At 40.4% G+C, this 17,855-nt stretch overlaps 1 protein-coding gene across 1 annotated transcript; it reads right to left on the bottom strand.

Moving 5' to 3' along the window:
• Nucleotides 1-643: 643 nt before the first annotated feature.
• Nucleotides 644-17,231, bottom strand: dnmt1 (DNA (cytosine-5-)-methyltransferase 1). The gene is made up of 34 exons (XM_081365876.1): nt 17,004-17,231; nt 16,265-16,310; nt 14,643-14,750; nt 14,324-14,561; nt 14,169-14,241; nt 13,920-14,004; nt 13,801-13,838; nt 13,660-13,714; nt 13,500-13,583; nt 13,228-13,337; nt 13,024-13,142; nt 11,742-11,834; nt 11,489-11,640; nt 11,219-11,406; nt 9,535-9,715; nt 9,343-9,440; nt 8,798-8,948; nt 8,607-8,722; nt 8,293-8,491; nt 8,083-8,216; nt 7,823-8,002; nt 7,526-7,750; nt 7,176-7,368; nt 6,926-7,016; nt 5,697-5,828; nt 4,459-4,741; nt 4,223-4,364; nt 3,833-3,999; nt 3,569-3,746; nt 3,059-3,254; nt 2,805-2,968; nt 1,224-1,340; nt 1,047-1,137; nt 644-963 (listed from the first exon to the last, which is right to left on the bottom strand). The coding sequence occupies exons 1-34, from the start codon at nt 17,048-17,050 to the stop codon at nt 932-934; spliced, it is 4,506 nt and encodes a 1,501-aa protein (XP_081222002.1). The 5' UTR covers nt 17,051-17,231; the 3' UTR covers nt 644-931.
• Between the last annotated feature and the right edge of the window lie 624 nt (nt 17,232-17,855).

Consider the following 17,855-nt stretch of genomic DNA (forward strand, 5'->3'; position numbering starts at 1 on the left):
TGACTCTTGGTCAATGTACTTACATGAGCAAGTCACAAAACAAGAACAATCATTTTCTGGAAGCTGGGCTAATTGAGTAAACACTGTTAGTTTCTGCATTCCTTGGTCAGACCCTCAGATAGCAAATACAGGCATTGCCTCGGAATAAATACCAGATTATATACTGTTTTAAGGAAACTGATTTTCAGTTCATTAATACAAGAGGGAATGTAAAACCACCCCTCCACACAACAAAACATTTGAAGCTAAAATGAATTAATGGGAACAGCATATTCAGTTTGTGAGAATAAGAATACTGTTAGATACAATTTTTATTTTTGTATCACTTCAATCTATTTGCACTGGTAAATGTTTAGTTTTTCATAGTGATTTTTGGTGAATTACACCAAAACCAGTTAGGGTTTTAATGCAGGCATCATAATAGAATATACAATCGCTACAAAAATGTATTATCCCAGTGTAATATCCCATTTTAAAATGTATAGATAAGTGAGATTTCAATGGTATTGACCACTGAACTAGGAAATGTCTCGTTTCAATTCCAAAAATCTCAACTCCCAACATTAAAGCCTGATTTTTTTTAAGTGAATCAGACATACCCCATTTATTAGATTTCAGAAAAAAAAACCCATATGACAATGAAACCATTGAATAAGAGCTTTATTTGAAATATTACAACATATAAAAAACTACATAGAATTTATGCCACTGTCTCGGAGTGGATAATTGCAAATACACGGTTAAAACCACATTTAGAAATTGATAAATCACATAATGGCACTGCACAGACGGTCCATAGAAATGCCACTGAAGCGGCCGGGCTCCAGACTAGCTTATGAATAAATGGAATGAGTTTAATGGGCTGATGCATCACACACACACTCCCAAACACAATGCAAATGGCCTGCTGTTTTATGAGATGGCTTTAGTTTCAAACCTCCATCTTCTCCTTTTTTACAGGCTCTGAGAGAGAAAATGTTGAACAAGAGATTAAAATTTGTTATTGTGAGAAGAACTTGAACAAGAAAAATAAAACAAACAAACACCTGCAGCGTTCTCCTTTATTCTCTCCTGCACACATCTCTTGATCTCCAGGCCAATGGCTTTGGAGAGGGGTGGAGGCACAGCATTACCAACCTGAGAAATACAAGGACAGATAAGTGTTACTTTTAATTTACAGTTCACAAGATGAGAGGTGAAAGGGTTTAGCTGAAGCATCATACCTGTCTGTGTTTGTCTAGGATGTTGCCGAAGAAGCGGTAGGTGTCTGGGAAGCCCTGGGAGCGTGCACATTCCCTGACACTCACCACACGGTGCTGCTCAGGGTGCAGGACGCGTCCCTGGGGAAATAACAGCTTCATTAACATCAGTAGGGGAGACCGGGGACAGTTGCAACAGGGGATGGTTGCAACATGTCATTTTTCTCCAATCAGAAACAAGCTAGAGTGATGACACTCATACTGAACATGCACAGTTAGACCCTCCCCCCACCAAAAAGACAGTAGACATTCAACAAATGCTGCTGCATTTATTGAACAAAACTTGTTTTGGAGGTATGAAAGTAATTTTTTTCATGAGATGTATTTTTGTCATACTGTCCAGACATTTTGTATGAATTAATCAAAACTTACTTAGTTTGAATTATTGTTTTGTTGACTTAAGTGACATGGTTAGCATGTGTCAAAGTCAGTGTGTCTAGCAGGAATATGATGTTCTGTCATGGCTGATAGGGTCGGGGACGGTTGCAACAAGTTATAAATTGCATGTGTAATAAAGGTTTGTTGCATTGCAAATTGTTCAATTCTTCCTGTCTGACACTGAAATATGGAGAGATTGAATAGCATCTGTAACTCCTGCACACTGAATCTATGTAGGCCTATGTTTTACACATACACAAACTAAACTCAATAACTGTTATTTGATAAATATGACTAAATAAATAGGCTACAATAATATTGAGATACATAATACTATAATATTATAGTAGGCCTAAAACAGTTAATATTTTCAGAATTATATGCTCATTAAGACAAAAAAAAGCTAAAAATTAATTAGATAAATTTAAGGTATTTTTAACATGTTGCAACCGTCCCTGGGTCGGGGTCAGTTGCAACATCTGACTTCTTCCATTCAAATAAATACTGTGAACGATATGTCATATATAATCATCTTTAAATGGTATGGGTAATTAGCAGACAGATGCAAGTTTAATATATAGACTATTTGGAGTAGACCAACCAAATTTGTGAGTAACTGAGAAATGCAAAAAAAGTGTTGCAACTGTCCCCGGTCTCCCCTACTACTGCAACAGGGCACAACATAGTTTTTAACAGGGAAAGTCGGCTGCTGTAAACTGAAGTTTATAGCCGTTCAATTCAATCATGGTGAGACCACAAAACAGTAATATTGTGAAATATTTCCAATAGTGGTTTTCTATTTTCAAATGTAACTTATTTTTGTGATGGCAAAGCTGAATCTTCTGCATCATTACTCCAATCTTCAGTGTCACATGATCCTTCAGAAATCATTCTAATATGATTTGATAAGAAATATTAATGTTGAAAATGGTGTGCTTTTTTTGAGACTCTTTAAATAGAAAACGACACTTTTTAAATTAGAGTTCTCTCCAACATTAATGTCACATGATCAATTTCATGCATCCTTGCTGATGGAAAAGTATAAACAAAAAAAAAACTCCACTGTTCAAAAGTGTAGGGTCAGAAAGATATGTTCATGAAAAAAAAAAAAGGTCTCTTTATGCTTCATGTCACGACAGGTTAGCAAATGGCCTATGAAGGCAATACCTGCTTTCCCATAGGCTCAGGATTGGTCACCGTAGTGCTGAAGAACCCGTCCCATTCCAGACGGCCGTACAGACCAGCCCAGTGATTGTGCCGGTTACCCGTGTGAGGCAGACACCAGGGAATCAATGTGTTGAACTGCCTGTCTGCAGGGTCACATGGTTTTCCTAGTGCAATGAGACAGTAACTGGCAAGTCAGGATTTTGATTAATTGAAAGAAACAAACAAAAAAAGCTCCAACTGATTGAATTACAGACCCTCAGCACAGGAACACACTCCTCTTAAAGCACCGGTGCCACTGCGGCCATTCTTTTTGTCGGAGTGGCTGTAGCGAAGCTTTTTTGTGGTGGTGCCGTCCCGCAGCCGCACCTCAATATTAGGCAGATCCCTCCAGTCAGAACCAGGAGCCAAAGGAATGTGGCGCATGCGGGCCGCGACCAGGGCGCTCATGTCCTACATCACAAAAATCCAATTCTTAACCTGCTCAGCTTGTGGTCTGAACTATGGTGCCTTCTGTCTTGCAAAACCTAATTTAGCAACATATAAGACTTGAGTAAGCTCTGTTATCTAACCCTTAACTTCCTGTATGTCTAAGAGGAAAATGTCTCAACAGCTGCAGTTTTGGTCCAAGTTACTTGTTACTTATTTTTGCTTTTCACTCATGCAATACATTTAATTCAAAGCCACTGTTAAGCAGTGTCATTTAACTATTTTCCGAGTGTCAAAAGGCACCAAGTCACTGCTGACAGCACTGGAGAGGGACTGACCTTGCAGATGTGGTCCCGGAGGATGGGCTGGTACTGAGAGCCACGAATGTGTCTCTGGAACCAGGACTGCGGCTCACCATTGTAGGAGATCTCCAGAGCTGCGGCTCCGTTACGGATCTCAGGGAGGTCAGACATGGTGTCCCGCACTGTGATGGTGCGATAAACACCCCCATTTCCACTGGAGAAGAAATAAGTGTAAGATTAGTATAGAAAACCGCAGAATTTACTAAAGTGACTCCAGCATTACTGTTCACAAATGCGTACCGAGTCACATTGCTGACGTATTTCTTTTCGTCAACCGCCACACTAAGAGAACACGCTCGTGGGGCAAACACATGCAGGGGTTCAGGGTAACGGGGCAGCTTTTCACCCGGGGCTGCAGCCAGGATGATCGCCCTGCGTCGGGTCTGGGCCACCCCATACTGTCCAGCCTGCAGAAGATAAGAGATTAATGAATGTGCATGAATGATGAAAGAAAGTAACCCTTTGCTTAGGCATTTTAGTCTTAAAAAAAAAAAAAAAAAAAAAAAAAAAAAAAAAGGATATCTACAGACAGATGAGGGGGCAAAGGGGGATAAAAATGGGCTAGCATGTTGACATCAAATTAGCACTTTTATAACAGATTAACATTTACTTTTTAATACAACAACTTGCCTGTAGCACACCAAAGGTGCACTGGTATCCCATGCGAACCAGACAGCGCAGCGTGAGTTTCAGGACCATGGAGCGCTTGAACGACACAAAGTTCCTCACATTCTCCAGCAGGAAGAACTTTGGTCTGTAATAGTCACAGTAACTGAAAGGAAAGAATGATGCACACAGATGGTGAATATATCCAGCATTTCCAAATATGCAAAGCCTCATTTTACATAAAGACTCATTGTGCTGACCTCAGATAAGAGACAACCAGAGAGTTCTTGAACTTTGAGTATGTGCGTGAGTTGAAGCGGTTCATTCCACTGAACCCTTGGCAGGGCGGCCCACCACAGAGCATCTCCACGTCACCCTTCTGAGGCAGCTTCTGTCCAAGAGAGTTGGTCTTCTCTCCAGACATCACCAGCTTCAAAAGGACATTACAGTCCTCTGTGAAAACTGTGGTGCCAGGATTGTTCAACCTGAAGGCCTGAGCGGCAGGATCCCACATCTCTATGGCCCAATTAGTCTCTGAGATTCCTGGTGTTTGGGAAAAGAAATGCATAAGCAGGGCATGACATTCTATCAGCATTTATATCTGCATGTGCGCCATATACCCCAAGGGCATTTTCTTTTTACCTTTATAAAGTGCTCCCCCCCCCCCCACACTTAATCTTATTAAATATATGCTTTAGCTTTCATTTCAAATTTGATCAATAAATTCAACTGGAATAAGACACTATTAGGGCTGTTACCAATCAAATTAAATAATTTACACTTAGAATATTATAAATGGATATTGTTATTAAATGTTTTTTAAAAAGATACTTAACATGAAACTAAACCACCAGTAGGTGGCAGCAATTGACCATCTTAATCAGACAGTGATTCATTCAACACAACAGGCAGGTTTATTCAAGTATGAGGCAGTTGTTATGAATGGGTCATTAAATCTTTCAATGATTCAGGTTTAAAAAAAAAAAAAAAAAAAACGTGTAGAGTGAAAACATGGCTGAGTGTTGCTGAGACGTGCTGCCGTGATTTGTTTGGAACTAATTTTGCTGCTGAACAAGAACCAAGTCAATATTAACTACTATATTAATAAAATACGTGTTTATTGAACAGATGTATGCAAGTCACATTTTCAATCATGATGGCATTCAGAAAAACAGCACTCATGGTTGTGTGATGTTGCTTTACTTTATCATACGTTATAAATACAAAAAGTCACGATCCTCAACAGTGCAACCTTATACATTACCGGTATATATTATCCACTATCAATCTCCACTTAATGTAATAAAATCAGAATCACTCGCCTTCTCGTGTTTCTTATTTTTATTAATCAGGCAACTTGTCTGGCCAGGCAACTAAAGCTTTTACTTGCCCCTTGTAAAACAAAAACCTGTCCCTGATAAGCATTAATGTCAAGCCCTGAATATAAGATACATATAATACAACAGGTCTATAAAGAGGTTTTGAATAGAAGCCCAACCTGCTTGATGGAAACCCTCAGACAGACCACCACAGCCAGAGAACACATCCAGTGTGCGCAGTTTGGGGACTGTCGGCTCTTGTGGCTCCTGATCCGGTGATTCCTGTGAGGCTGATTTACCTTTCCCTTTCCCTGCAAACAATCACAATGCAAAAATTATTTGGCTGTAATTTTTCTCCAGGCAGTTGTGATTTATGTTTTATGGAGGATTTAACAATTGCATCAATGATGGAATTTTTTCCAGTTATCCTGTTTCATTGGCTAGAAACTGGCCAAGGATTCCATGAATTTTCATCCCAAATTTAAGGCCCGTTCTCACGAAGAATGACTGTAATAAACCATATTCGTGTCCACACCAACACACGATAACGTTGTTTATAAGCACGTGCTGCAGTCATGTCCTGTCACTTAATGCTCAAACTCTACAGCAGGATGGATTGAGACTGGATGTCTGTTCTAATCAAGAGAAAAAACCTTTCATGGCTTGAATTTCGGCGCAGGATTGCAGGAATTGCGCAAAATTTTACTCCTTCCCACAGGTTATGCTCTTATAAGGAGAAAAATTCCCACAAACATTAGCTTGTTGGCTGAATGAGCAAATTAATTCACACAGATTACCAGATAAAATCAGTAGTTATATAATTATATGCAAGACAATTTCACAAACAGCGTGAGAGATGCGGTAGCGCTGAATCACCCCTTCAAAATGCACACATGGCTTCACAAGCAAGCCGAAATACAAGACTTTCACTCGTGGTTTGGGACAGAATTGTCACTTGCCCAATGGGCCTATTATTGCACCGTTACTAAGTGCACGACTTGCCCATTTAAACATTCAATAGTACCTGCATGCTCTGAGAGATACCCGGAGCTCACACACAAAGCTGTCTCTCAAACAGATGACCAGTACCAAACAGAGCTTTTTAGCAGCTTGTGCTTCAAGAAGAATCAATCTGCATTTAATATATTCAATTTCTGTAGTATCCTGTACCTGAATACGGTTAGACCAACCTGAAAACCATAAACCAATCTCATTTGTATTTTATTGCATGTATTTGTGCTTCTGCTTGTAATTTGTTTGTGCTTTTTATTTTGTGAATTCAATTCAAGTTTGAAATCAAGCTTCCTTGTGCTGTGTAAACAAAGCAAAATTTAGGTGAGATAAAAATGTAACAGACAAAATATAATAGTTTTAGTTATCCTTGGTGTGAATGGGAATTTACACTTACCTTTCCCCTTTCCTTTCCCTTTGCCCTTATTCACGGCTGATCGGGCATGATTGGGAGGATCCTCAAAGCTCTTAGTCCTGGCATTATAAGCCTAAAGAAAACAAAAACCTTCAAACAACAGAAAAACCAAGTGGCTAACCATTTAACTCAAATCTGCTTTATTGAAAAATCAGTGCAGCAGAAAAAAAGGTTGCAAACTCACTCATGACTCCACCACAACACAACTAATTTGCTCTTTAAAGATTCTTACCTCTAGGAAATAAAAGCGATCAGGTCCTCTACTTGAATAGTCCTGCACACTTTCCACAAGATCCTCTGCATACTCCACACGACAGCGGCCCAGCACATCCGCCATGTTCACGGTCACCTCTTCATCACTCCAGTAGAGCTGGTTTATGTCAGAGTGGTAGGCACCCTTTGGTCCTTTATGAGTGTTTTCAGGCCTGAAAGCAACAGTCATGTCAGGGGAAGGAAAAAAATTAAAATCAGTTCAGTTTAATGTAGAACCTTAATGGACACTGGAAAGAAATCCATTTCCTGAAGTACAACATTTAAAAGCATATCCAGTGGTTAACATGCAAGAGGATGAAAATGTGTCACCTGTAGAATTTATAGAGGCGCAGTTTGATCTCGCTTGTGTCCGGCTTTCCATTGCTGCGCTTGCTGCAAAAGATTTCTTTGATGCGGCCAACGCGAAAGGGCTCTGGAGCATCCAGGTTTGAGCCCTTTATGTAATCTGAGGACTTCCTATAGTATTCTGGGTAAAGATCCTCATCAACATCCTCCTTTCTATGAGAACGCTTCACTGGGCTAGCAACCTTTACCCTAAGAGAGAAAAGACACATTTAATAAAACTCGTTTCAACCTTAAAACATCTTAAGGCTTAAAAAAACCTACACAAAATTAAAAGCCTCGGGGGGTAGATAGACGCTGTCTCCTACTCGGTACTGCTCTCCCTTCAGGCTAGCCAACCCATAGAAGGCTTTAGAGTCACTCTCCTCATCCTCCAGGGGCTCATAGGCATGAGGCGCATCCTGAGCCATTCGTTCCTTAATCCTGGTGCAGCTGGCACAGAACCTGCGATAAAACATGCATTAAAGTGCATGCAAAGAAAAACAAACCACAGGAAAGAAGAGGGGCTCAAAAGCAGTACGTACTTATACTTGCAGTCCTCTGATGGTGTGACACTGGGAGGAGTCTCAAAGCGAGCACATTCCCCTTCATACCAGAGCTGATAAAAGAAGCTTTTGCCATCATCCTCGATGACTTTGATTTCATCATCCATGCCACCCTAAAAGCATGCAAATATTAAAACTTCTGCCCAGTTCGTTACCAAACAAATGTAGCTCAGACGTCAGCATCTGTACCTCCATGAACCAGTTTTCAGATGGAGCCTTGTAGAGGACGTTGACCTTGCCATGGACAAAACTCAGCTGCATGTCTTCACACTCATCCACAAGAAACAGCTCAAGAGGGTCTGATGACTCTCCAAGCACAGTATCGGTGCCACGGCAGAACCAGTGGGCATGAAACATCTTTTCACCATCCTCCCACAATGCTGTAATCCTACAAACAAAAGGAAACCAAAGGCTTATCGATTTGAGGCAATAAAAATTGCCATTAAAGGCATGTTTGGTTTCACCTCCTTGCAAAAACGCAAATTTGCTTCGATAAATTTTACCTTGCCAAGTAGAGGGGGTGTGAAGGGTCATCCGGGCTGACGGACACACAATCTCCAACCTCAACCACCTCATTCTCAACACGCACTTTCATGTAGTATTCCTTCTTTCCCTCAGTCTGAAAAGGACAAGATCAATACTTAAAGTCCTAGAAGTGGACATCCAGGTTCTCAATGCAAGTGAAATCACATACCTTGATGGGCTCTCCCACCCAGCTGATCTTATTCTTGGTCTGTTTCTTTTTCTTGGCCTGAGACATCTTCTTTCTCTCTTTAACCGGTAACACATCCTCCTCTTCCATATTCTCATCATCCTCCGCTTCTTTCACTGCCAGGTTGGGACATCTGGAAAAGAGAAGACACCCATTTAGATTTAAACCTGGCAATCAAAACCAAGGCCACAGAGTTGGATAAACTGGCAGGAAATAGAGCTTCCTAAAAAGTTTTCTATTCACACTCAATACGACATGCTAATAAAGAGCAGACTCTTGCTTTAGTCATAGTCAGCACTGAACAGAGATCTGCCTCATTGTGTCTGTTGTTCCAATGAACAAACAGATTTTCACATCTAGAAAGATTAGCAAAGACAGGAGGAGAGACCAAGGCAAGATCATAAGCAGTAGTCATGTTAAAGACAGAACTCAAAACTAGCTCAGACATTTCACATCACTTGGAAACAATATTACATTTCTGCCAAGCAGAATTACAGAAGAATGAAGACTGCCCAGCAAAAGCATACCTCCTCTTCTGACAGGCCTGTTTACTTCTGCCACTGCCGCCAAACTTGATCATATCCTTACAGGCTGAACACTTGCCACAATCTGGTGCTTGACACACCTGAAAGATAAAAAACAGAATTATAACAGTCTTGTCACATGGACATTTGCAGGCTTAATTTGGTTGCAAAAAAGGCAATTTCTGGAGAACCTACTTCACAGACACCACACCGGTGTCTCTTCACTCCCCCATCCTTATTGTTCTGGTCAATCTGATCGGAGAAAAAGGTGTCAAAGATTAGGTAGACCAGTTTAGTGGTGGTGGCTTTAGTCGGGCCCTTGTTGTCCTTCTCAATCTTGGTGGGATGACGAATGGCTTGTCTTCTGGCTGCTCTCCTGAGGGGAGAAAAAAAATGCAATAAGAAACAAATACACAACATTCAATTTCTTTTACAAAAGCCACTAACAGCCAAGCAAAAATAGAGCCATGCATGTAATATGTATGGAGGTCACAATACACTGAATGGATTGACAGTTTGTCAAGTCTGGGTGATGGTCTATTCAAAGTCTATTTTAAAGATCATTTGTGGAGATCAGCTTTTTTTTTTACAGAAAAGGGACATTCAGTTCCTTCATAGGCATAGTTTCTCCAAATGTGAAACTTGTAAACTCAAACAATGGGAGCGTAAATTAACATCTGTTATGCAGAGCCATGCTAGTTGGGGTGGAAAGAGCTATGGAAAATACTCTTGTTCTCGTCACCCACCCCTTTCCACTAGTGAAGTAGGTTGCCACCAACACAGACTATTGAAGCTGAGCGTTTGGGAAAATGGATAAAAACCAAGCCACACACTCCGCAGAAACATCAGGTTTTACATACCAGTACAGCTGCCTGCTGCGTTAGGGAAGGTTAGAGGCTCATTAGAAAGAGGAGATCATGGAACAAGCACGAGTGAACCCAACAAAACACTGAATGTTCAGAGCCTACCATAGCTTCAAAGTTCACCCAAAATTTAAAACGTCAAGTTAAAGCATTTAGTCACTGAAAGCAAACACAAATATCATTAAAATGACTCCATTGAGAGCAAAGGGTCAGACACTAGGAGTACATCATAATTTGAGCATCTAAAAGACAATTACAATCTCTGCCTGCCAATTAAGAAACCTTTGCACCCCCTAGCACCTATTAGAGTAACTTAAACATGATTCAATACTTAGACAAATTTGCTAAAATATTGCGCAAGTATATATGGAGACAATACAATAGGCAGGCCCTTTGCAACTTTGAGAATGATGGGCATTTCAATTCTTAACATGCAGATATCCACAACCTCTTTCAGGATGGAATATCAGCTCGTTATCTAAGGCTACATTTACACGGAAACGATCTGAAGAGAAAACGCAAAAGTGATCAATTTTATTCTGCGTTTAGACGAGCGTTATCAGGGGAAATCTGTGTGCATACGGTGACGCAAAAGTGTGTGAAATTCAATGTAGTATGCACTCCAGGCGGCTAGGTGGCAATGTGAATCACTGATCGGTGCCTTCACTGTCCAGCAAACTTTTGCGTGTTTACCATTTAGAAGGAAATGCGACGGTGGAGCGTTTTTAAGATTTCCACTCTGGAGGGTGGTTTCACTTTTTTGCGTTTTTAAGCCCCGAAAACGCCGTCTAAACGAAAGGCACATCTGATAAAATATTTTTACGTTTTCACCCGCAAGCGTTCTCGTGTAAACAGGGCCTAAGAGCATCGAGTTTCAGGCTAATTTAATAGGTTTAAATAGTGTGCAAACCTTGCCACACTGCTCTCTGGGTATAAGCATTTGGCTATTATATTAGTCAAACATGACTCGGTGATCACACTGAAACATCCAAAAGACCTTCACTCTATAAACTCACCTCTTTCCCAAAGTAACACCAGCCAGCTTGATCAAGTCTCGCATACAGGGAGTGACGATGATGGGCTGCTCGTCTGAGTCTCCAGCCTCATCATAGCTCTCCACCTGCTCCACCACAAACTGGGCATGACGCAGCAGTGTGTCCTCAGTAAAACGGTTGAAGTTGAGCCCAGCAGGCGGAACAGTAGTCTAAAAGACATGGATGAGCACATCAGCACTGCTTCTGGGGGACAAGAAGACTTACTGTGCTTCAACATTTCAATCAGCTTACCTCAATTTTGTTAAGCAGGTCCTCATATGTGGCGTCCTGGTTCTTCTGGAGAAATTCAACCACAATCTTGCTCATGTAGATCTTCTCCTGCATCAGAGCAAAAATGAGCGAGTACTCCTCACTGGGGTCCATTAGAATGTAGTCAGCAAAGGCTGTGGAGGGGGAAAAAATTCAAAGAAATAAATACACTGTTGGATCTAAATGTGCATGGTGAAATTTAGTTTAGGTGAAAGTTACTTTAGGAAACATTTACCTGTTGTGAAGCCAATTAAAGCTTTCTCTCCACCATCAAAACCAGTGATCCACCAAGCATTGACGGGACCAAGCTTCTTGGCAGGAACCCCGCCTGAAGAGAACAATCGGATTACATTTAATCTACACTGATCAATTTTATTTTGCTAATTTTAGGATTTAAATGTCTTTATTGTAAAGAATAGGGCTGCCCACAACTACACTTTCTAGATTAGTCATTCATTGAAGTCACTAAATCACACATTTATATTACTTGCATATTAAAGACTATGGTTCAGTATTCCCCCAGTATGTGTAATATCTAGCCTATTCCACACTCAAAGCAGCAAGTAAACATCGTTTTTCAGTCGAACGCACAGCCTTGCAAAGTATGCTTCTTTTGACTCATACGCGTTCGACGCATGCAGTTGAGAAATCTTTCGCCAAGATACAATCCATGTAAATCTTGGTATTCGTTCATGCTAAAGTTGTACAAATGAGGGTACTTTTAACCTCTTTGCACAACCTCTCGTCCATGTGGGCCTCCATTGTTGCTGTAGCTTGCACGCGTTCTGGTCTGTTTATGCAGTTTTAAAAAAAAAAAAAAAAAAAAAAAAGCGCATGTGCGACCTCTGGCGTTGCGCATACTCTTCCGATGATGAAATTCACGTTACGTGCAGAACACTGCCCCGTGAGTAAAGTATACGCCGAGTTTGTTTTGTGATTCGCTCCAGTTCACTGAGACCGAGATGGCAGAAAGCACATCCTGTTTGTTTTTTTATTTATCAAAAGCAAACGTTTTCTTATTGAGAGTTTACACAAACTTAACAGTTTTGAATGATGTATGACCATTATCTGTATGACCAAAGACGACAGTATTTTAAATTGTTTCTGCTGTTGTCAGAAGAAAAAAAAGAAAAAAAAAAGAAAAAAAGCTAGTGATCGTGCCGGCGCCTCCATGTCATGTAAGAGTGCTAATACTTCAGCTTCCACATGAACACTTGGATAAGTGCCTAATAATAGCGCACATTTAACTTGGTTAACGTTTGAGTGAACGGCCAAGTTACTTGCGTTTCAAAGAAGCTATTTGAGGTCGATGGATTGGTGAATGTTTGGATTTCCTGACCGAAACCAAATACCACAAGGACCCGCCATTAATAATCTGTCCCTCACGGTTTGCTTGATTCCGACACGAGTTTTATCTGAGAGTAACTGACTAAAATCTTGTGTCGACTAAGCCTTTTCTCATTGACAAACAATTAGTCGACTATTGGGGGGCAGCACTAGTAAAACTTCGAACATACCATCCATGCATGGGTTGTCATCATAGATTGGCTTAACAGCACAGCTGAAGTACAGTTCCACATTTTTCTCAATGAGGCCAGAGTCAAATGGACACAGGTGCCCATGCTTGTCATACACACTGTGAATGAGGATTACCACATCAGTCAACTCATTGGGGAAATAAATACGAATAACGTTCAGTTTGATGCATCCGTCTTTATCACCTGAAGTTAGTAATCTTGTGCTGAGGCAGATCTTCATAGCTTTCAAAACCATCCTCATTTGCATCAAAGAGGGAAAGACGCTCATCGGTCAACATCTCTGGTTCATCCAACTACAATATACACCATTTTAAGTGTTGCAGACATTAAAATATCAACTTTAAATTTTAGATATAGATGTGAAACATTACTTATTTTTTTAACATGCAATTAAAAGTGATCCAGCAGTTGTAATGGCATCTAAACCGCTTTAAGTATATAAAAAAAAAGCTCACAGCATTATCAGGATCTCCCTGGAAGAACTTGAGGTCTGAATCATCCAAAAACTGCCTGCAGTCGGGACATTTCGGCGGAGGCGTCTAAAATGAAAATTAATGGGATTAATTTGGTGCATTAAATCAAGTAGCAGCACAAATGGGGAACGAAATGAGTCACCTTGGCTGTGGACACAGGCTTGATGCTGCCATTAGTGGCGTTCTCAGTGTCATGCCTGAGAGAGGGGATAAGAATTAAACTCATGTGCATTACCTATGGAGAACAACAGTTTTATTAAATTTGCATCAACAGGGAACTCACTTCTCAGCTTCCGTTTTAAGGCGTTTCTCTTCATGGACCTTGACGAAGGGAAAAGCTGCTGTTAAAATATTACTTTCATGGACTTAATAAAATTACATTAACTTGCAAAACAATTTTACCTCCTCCGTAACATCTTCCTCAGTCTTAACTTCTGCGTCGCCATTTGCTGCTTCTCCATTCAACTCATCAGACTTGCGTTTTGGGCTATTGGAGGAGGGTACAACACCTTTCATTTATAAATGGAAGTGACTAAACTCTTTCAACTAGCAATTTTATTAATTTCAACTAGCACAACACATTTCACAAGCCACAAATTAAATCAGGCTCTCACAAAAGGACACCAATCGGACATTACATTTTCAACTTACACTCTAGAGAACATTGACAGGATAGTTGGCTGTTTCCCAGAGTTGCGTGTAACCCTGCTACTGCCTGGAGATTCTGTGTGGAGGGGAAAGAGTGTCATTAATAAAAACACTAAACATTCAACATCCAGCACACAATGTAGAGCCATGCAACTCACTCTTGGTCTCAGAGTCTGCCTTACTGCGACGGCCACCCCTTCCCTTTGGGGCGCTGGGAGACTTTATGGCATCTCCGTCCTCCCGAGTATCCATGGCTCCTTCCTGCTCGCCATCCTCCTTGTGAGATCCGTTTTCAGAGAAGCCGTTTGAATGTCCATTCTGCTCCACTCCATCATCCACCCTGACAACTCCCAAAGCTTTCTTCAGTATGGCCTTCACCTCCGATGTGTAAACCTCCTAAACAGAAAGACACGAGTTCGAGCTCAAGTGCTCATAACTACTCTAGATGAGAGAATTGAAAGGGCAGAGCAAACTCACAGTGGAAAGCTCGGAGCTCTTTAACTTGTCCTCAAGGATTTTGAGCTGGTCCTGAGTATCAGCAAACAGGAACTCCTGCAGTAACCTGAGCTTTTCCTTTACACACTCCTGGACAATGAAGAAAGAAAGAGTACAGTCAGGCTACATACATGTTCAGTGGAATTTGCTGACTCTCTTTAACTTTTAAGTAGGACTGGGATTGAAAAAAAAAAAAAAAGATTCCTCAATTTAAAGGGTTAGTTCACCCAAAAATTAAAATTCTGTCAGTAATTACTCACCCTCATCTTGTTCCAACCCCGTAAGACTTTCGTTCATCTCCGGAACACAAATTAAGATATTTTTTATTAAATCTGAGAGCTGGATCACTCCTCCACAGGCTTATGGACACCTTAACTTGCTGGCCCAGAAAATGTATTAAAGACATCGTTAATATAGTCCAAGTGACTCCAGTAGCTCAATCTTAAGTTTATAAAGCGACGAGAATACTCATTTCATTTCCACTTTTCATTTCCTTCTCTCTGGACCTCGAGTCTTTCCACGTAGTGTATAAGCGTCGCGCGTCTGTGTTTCACGTCACCACGTATCACCCATGACCAGCGTCGCCCAATAGTGAGCCTACGTGGTGACGTGCAACACAGACGCGCTACGCTTAAACACTACGTGAAAAGACTCGAGGTCCAGAGAGAAGGAAATGAAAAGTGGAATAAAGTCGTTATTTTTGTTTGTCAGCAAGTTAGTGTCCATAAGCCTGCAGGAGGAGTGATCCAGCTCTCAGATTTCATCAAAAATCTCTTAATTTGTGTTCCGAAGATGAACGAAAGTCTTACGGGGTTGGAACAACATGAGGGTGAGTAATTACTGACAGAATTTTCATTTTTGGGTGAACTAACCCTATAACAAATCTCATTTTGATGAACCTATATAAAATTCCCAATAAATCACAAGAAGCTTTGTTACTTTTGAAATAAAACTCTGAATTTCATAAAAAAAAAAATAAAAAAAAAAGTGTCATCACCTCAGTTTAAGCGGCACATGATCTGATAATCTCTTCCTCTAAACTGCTAGTTATAGCACGAAAGAAAAGTCAAGTAACATTACACTTGCCTCTATAGCCGGCTAGAAAAATAAACCATAGAGAAGCATTTTGCCAAATATGCTCTCAATTTCTGAAATTTAGTTACATCTGATGTAACTCCTTTAGATACTGCACAGACTATAGGACAATTCTATATACATCTATAATGGATTTAACAGTATTAAAATGTATATTTTAACGTAACCTTCCTTTAAATATTTTGGTCAGCTCAAAAATAATTTATGCAGTTATAATTAATATTTATTTGAAATAATTAAAAAAGAAGTTTCATGCCTATCCTTGTATTGTTCAACTGGTTGAGACTGATATGGGACTTAGAAAGTAATGAGTACCACTACTTTATTAAGAGCGTAATCAGTGCAGTAATCTATTTACAGTGTTGAAGAGTGGGCTCCACACATAGTTTACAGCATTAGTTCAAAGAGAATTTTTTTTTTTTTTTTTGTATACCCCCATGTAATAAGCAGGAATAACCTAACCATTTTATTTGAATACACTTCCGAAGGATGCAATGAAAACCCCTCACCTCATCTGACAAACTGTCATCCCCACCTTCATCCAGCACCTGAAGCCTGGGAACATGAAGGTAAACAACATCTCATTAGCATTGCCCACAGATCTCTCCCCCCACTGTGAGTGATCAAAATGACAAGAAAAACATTTACCACAAAAAAATCAGATGTTAATTGTTAATATTTAGTCTTAACCCTGCGGTAACATCAGCAGCTGATATGTTCTTCTCAACAAACGCTAGCATGTGATCGCACAAGTAAACAATCACGCGCGCATGCAGAGACGGCGTGCATTTATTCGCTTACTAACACCACTTCAGAAGATCTTCCTTGAGTAAACTACACGAAATGCAGCCGAATTCAGTAGGGATGGGTCTAAAGACGTCTGCAGTGATTGAGTAGAGGGAGACAGGAGGCGGGCAGGGCTTCACTCTGACGGACACATGTTTATTTGGCGCCAAATGCAGTCAGACTGACACCTGCAAGTCAAATCGCATCTAAACAACCAGCCGCCGCCTGTTTTACCAACTAAACGCGAGCTAATGGCATTTAAAACATTTATAGCATTTGTAACACGGCTAAATGCTAACTAGAGTAAAAAAAACAAAACCGTCACGTTTTTAAATCTTCAAACAGCACTTAATACAACGGCCGTTATGTGACGTGATCGATGTGTAACGAGTCGCGAGCAAAGCCCGCGAACTAGCAAGCTATCAAACCCAGTAGTTGCTTTAAACAAACAGAGCACCGTACCGTTCCTTGACATCCTCTGGCAGAGACAGTGAGGTCCTGGTAGGCATTTCAAGTTCGAGTTTGATCAAAGAAAATACTATTTAAAAACACGATTTAAAACAACAACGACAGATAAAAGCGGTTATTAAAATCTGACAGTGCCAACAGCAGCGCGCGCTAAACGGGCTCAACGGGCTTTATGAATTGACGCTAGCAGCTGGGAAATACGCGCGGGCCGCTTTTTCGCGCGGAAACGCGAGTTGGACGCTACCACTCTTATTCAAAGCACGGGGGTCAACAGTGTCACATAAGTTGTGCGTTTCTATTTTGGTTTTAAATGATTCAGGCACGTTCTTGTGAGTGTATGAAAAGTAAAGTATTATTATGAAATGTATACTTTAAGAGTGAAGGAATATCAAACCGTACGTTGTTTTCAAGGATTATTTTTATATGCATCCCTTGTACGGCTTCCGAATATTCAACCGATACAGGATGTACCACGTTTTGCCTCGCTCAGGGGTGCAACAAATTCGCTGCAAAGAACCGATGTACACTCTTCCGATGTAAATATTTAACTGCCAATGACCGAATAGAAATCTGAAACCGAGCCGACCGATCCGATTGATCTATTTCAGTCAAGTTTATTTGTAGCATTCATTTATCACAATGTTCAAATATTTAATAAAGAAAACAAAGGATCTTCAAGCAAACAGATAAACGTATAAATAAACATGAATAAATGCAGACAGAGTCCTGTGAAATAAAAGCACCCTAAAATCAACATGAAACTAATGTTAAAGAAATTCAACAGCAGCAGCATTTCCTGCAGGTTGCATTTTCAGTTTTCAGATTTGTTATTGTAATATATTCATG

This window comes from Scardinius erythrophthalmus, assembly GCF_964197995.2.
Source record: "Scardinius erythrophthalmus genome assembly, chromosome: 1".
Classification (NCBI taxonomy): domain Eukaryota; kingdom Metazoa; phylum Chordata; class Actinopteri; order Cypriniformes; family Leuciscidae; genus Scardinius; species Scardinius erythrophthalmus.

Coding starts and splice junctions, on each gene's coding strand:
- dnmt1 (XM_081365876.1), bottom strand. CDS start 17,050: ATGCCTACCAGGACCTCACTGTCTCTGCCAGAGGATGTCAAGGAACG. Junction 16,311..17,003: donor CCAGAGGATGTCAAGGAACG/GTACGGTGCTCT, acceptor TCATGTTCCCAG/GCTTCAGGTGCTGGATGAAG. Junction 11,835..13,023: donor TGACAACCCATGCATGGATG/GTATGTTCGAAG, acceptor TGTTCTCTTCAG/GCGGGGTTCCTGCCAAGAAG.